At 52.3% G+C, this 3,872-nt stretch overlaps 1 protein-coding gene across 1 annotated transcript in view; it reads right to left on the minus strand.

The window, feature by feature from the left end:
• Positions 1 to 459: 459 nt before the first annotated feature.
• The window catches only part of Hs3st6 (heparan sulfate-glucosamine 3-sulfotransferase 6), a 5,419-nt gene continuing 2,006 nt past the window's right edge, over positions 460 to 3,872 (minus strand). The window contains exon 2 of the mRNA XM_028761004.1: positions 460 to 1,183. Within this exon, the coding sequence (XP_028616837.1) occupies positions 568 to 1,183 (616 nt within the window). The 3' untranslated portion in view covers positions 460 to 567. The remainder of the gene's footprint in view (positions 1,184 to 3,872) is intronic.

The raw sequence follows: 3,872 nt of genomic DNA on the forward strand, positions 1-3,872 counted from the left end.
ACCTGCTACCCCCTGCCCACCTGGTACCCACTGCCCACCTGCTACCCCTGCCCACCTGCTACCCCCTGCCCACCTGCTACCCACTGCCCACCTGCTACCCACTGGCCAGCCCTTCCATTGGGCTTCCAGGTGGGACTAAGGATAAAATGAGGTGGTGGATACAACACACACAGTTGGCCAAGCCAGCTTTGTCTTGCTCCACCACTCAGGAGCCTGCAGCCTATTTTCAACCTAGACATAGGGACAACCCTGCTCAGCCTCCTAAGGCTGAAAAGAGTGGCTGTGGACAGCCTCCAGGGCCACCTGTATGTCACTGGGCTCAACCTCTCTAAGCCTCCCTTGTTCACCTCTGACATATGACCAAGAACACTGATTACCTCCCAGGGCACACCAGTATACAGTCAGAGTCTGACAGAGAGGTTTTATAATACCATTCCTGCCCCCACCTTCAAGCCGAAGTGGAAGAAGACAAATCTAGGCTTTATTTCCTAAATTCTGCAATGACCAGGCAGACAGACATAAATTAAAGGTACTGGGCACCCAAGGAAAGGCTGAGCAAGGCCTCGATCAGTCCCAGCCAAAGTCCTGGCCAGTCATCTGGTAGAACTTGCGGTTGAATGGCCGATAGAAAGCCTTCAGGCGCTGAACCACAGCCTCCGGCACTCGGGGATGAGGCCGGCCCTTGGATTTACCCAAGCAGCGAGGGCGCCCACTCCCCTGGGCCTTTTTGAGGCAAGGGAAGCCCTTGGTAGCGTTGAAGTAGAAGTGTTTGTCAGTGACAACCCGTTTGAGACCCAGAAAGTCCTGTACACGGCCCACTTCGCCAGCTGGATCACTGACCAGGCGCTCGCCGCTTACAAACAGGAAGTGGGACAGAGGGAAGTAGTGTAGCCAGTTGTCCAAGTGTTGAGCATAGAGGCCAATGCGCACGGCACTCCAGGCTGTGTCCACGGGACCCAGGCCATGGCGGAAGGCCAGAGCACGGAAGCTAGGCAAGCCTGGTGTCTTGGAGAGTGTCTGTGCATAATCAGAGATGGCCCGGGTCACAGGGTTCCGCACCACCACAATCAGCTTGGTGTCTGGAGACATGGCATGGATTCGGCGGGGAGCCTCCTGAGTCACAAAGTAGCTGGGAGTCTTCTCCATGGTGATCTGCCCATCCAGGGTACGAGGCATCAGACCCCTGTGGAATGGCAGGGGGAGTCCCTGAGTAATCCCAACATGCATCTCTTCCAAAGCCATTTCCCTTCCCAGTTAGATCAGCCCTCTGGGACCAGCAACCAACCCCTCCTTCTCTGAGGAAAGCCCAGGCCAAGGAAGGCTATCTTCTTCCTATCTTAGGCTCATCCTCCTAAGGTGCAAGTGTGCCCAGTGTTGTCCTACAGTGTACCCTAAAACCAAAGCTGCCCATCAGTTTAGCTCTAGGGTAAACAAAGTGACAGCCTTGAAGAGCCACCTCCATGGAATCCTGGCAACACCGAACCATAGACCAAGCCCTTCCAAAGCTGCTACAGCCAGCCTTGACCAGGCACCCCAAGGCTGGCCAGCACAGCCCTTGCAACCTCTTACTGTAATCACTGACCATGAGTTAGGTCATCAATTATTACTGACAAATGTAACTACCGAAGACCCGCCTCTCCCTCCCTCCCCTAAATGTAATTACATCCCTTCTTGACCTTCAGTTGTCTCTCTAGGCTCAGTTAAAATATCAGTCACTAGCAGAGCTGAGAACCCTTTTTAAAAAGTTAGTAATATCGTTCTGATCTACCTAGCACCTGTCCCTAGTGGCCCTAGGGTACTAGGAACCAGCATTTCTGAAATTACCTTCATTCTGGAGGAGAGTGTTGGCCTAATCCAAATGTTCAGAGAAAGTCAGCTGACAACAGCCAGGCCCAAAACTGAAGGGAGCCCACACAGAGCACCTAGCCCAGGCAGGCCCAGGCCCTGAGAGGTGTCCTCAGGCTGCACTTGACAGCTTGTTAGTACACAAAGAGGTAGGGCAGGGCGGGGCCAGTCAGCTGAGCAAACAACTACAAAGAAAAGTTAGGAACTAGGTCAACAGAGGCAGAGGCAATGGGGCTTTGAGAAAGACTCCTGCCCAGCCTTGACTTCCATCCTCTCAGGGGTACTATTCACCCCTTTCTGACCATCCCAGGACCTACTCTGGTCAAGTTGACACACAAGCCTAAGTTCGGCTTTACTGACATACAGACCTTCATTCTCTTCTCTCTGTTCAAGCTCCCAAGAAAATACAAATACAGGACAGGCAAAAATGCCCAGGGGCCATGCTTGGGTGCTTGGTTTGCAGTGCTGATGATAGGGGATATATGCGTGTAACTCCATGAGATCAGGCAAGAGTGACATCAGGCCCAGATAGAGTGGTACATGTCTACAATCTCAGGACTCTGCGGACTGAGGCAGATATGATGGAGAATTTGAAACAGGCCAAACTACACAAGATCTTGTTGGGGGGGGGGGGAGACCCCAGCAGAATGAATGTAGAAAACTGTAGAGCAAGGATCCAGGCAAAGCTGGTCTATAGAAGTTATAAGAGCACACGTCTCCTTCCTCCATCAGGATGACACAGTGCTCCAGTTACTCCTCCCCTATTTGATAAGCAGGCATCTTAAGACTGAGAAGGAGTAGGAGGTACTGAGGGGAAATGATAGGCCTCAGCCTCCCCTGGCCCACCCGAAAGAGGGAATTCCACAGAGCTTGTATTCCCAGAGCTCCTGTCCCCAATGTTCTATCTTGTACAGTCAGGAGACATGCTGGAATGTCACCCAGCCATTGCAAGGGAAAGTTCAATAGAGTACAACTCCAAGGTCTGAGAACCGGTCCCAAGCCCTTCTGCAAACTGACGTCTTTAGCATCAGTTACCCTCCATGAGCCTCAGAAGCCTTGCCTGGTGAGCTTGGAGAGAGGAGACCTGTGTGTCTGGAGGGTGTGAACAAGCAGATCGGGGGCTCTATCAAGGAGCTCCATGAATGTGCCTCCTGTTGAGCCCACCCCATCTGGTCTGCATTTCTCCATGGCTCCCAGCCAGCCTGAGACCACACCCCCTGTTTGTCCAACCCCTCCAGCGCACCACCACAACCTCTGTATCCCACACCTCATTTGGCCCAGATCCAAGGAGCTCAGGGGAAACTGGTTACAGATTCTATTCCAGTGTCTGAGAGTGCTAGGGAACCAAGTCCCCAGCCACAGGAGTGAAGAATATGCCCAGCCCCTCCCCCCAACACACACACACACACACCCTGACACCCCCTCATACGGGTTAACCCATTAAACCCCAGGAGCTGCAGGGATTCTCCTACCTGTACCCCTTCTTACCTTTTCTTGCTTTTCCAGAAAATATAACCTGACACCCACCCCGAACCACTCAATGAGTAAGTTGAGTAGGCTAGTAAATGCTGCATGGTTTTGAGAGTGGTCAGGGCCATGGCCCTCAAGATGGAAGACCCTTAAAAGCCCAAGAAGCTGAGGATGTAATTCAGTTGGCATAGGATTTGCCCAGTATGCACAGAACCCGAGTTCCACTCCTAGAACTCCATAAAAACAGCCATGGACTGGGTGTGGTGGCACATGCCTCCATCTCTTTGAGTTTGAGGCTGGTCTGGTCTACACTGCAACTTCCAGACCAGCTAGAACTGCAGAACTGGGACCCTGCCTCAAAAACCAAAAACATATGAAGTAGGTCCCTTTGGGAGGGTGGCATGGCATGCTGTTCAAATCTGTGTTCAATCTTCAGATCCCACGGGGAAGAGAGACGACTCCTTAAGAGTCAGCCTCTGACCTACATGTTCATGTCAGCATATTTTCTATTCTCTCTCTCTCTCTCTCTCTCTCTCTCTCTCTCTCTCTCTCTCTCT

This window comes from Grammomys surdaster, unplaced genomic scaffold (assembly GCF_004785775.1).
Source record: "Grammomys surdaster isolate TR1022 unplaced genomic scaffold, NIH_TR_1.0 126612, whole genome shotgun sequence".
Taxonomy (NCBI): domain Eukaryota; kingdom Metazoa; phylum Chordata; class Mammalia; order Rodentia; family Muridae; genus Grammomys; species Grammomys surdaster.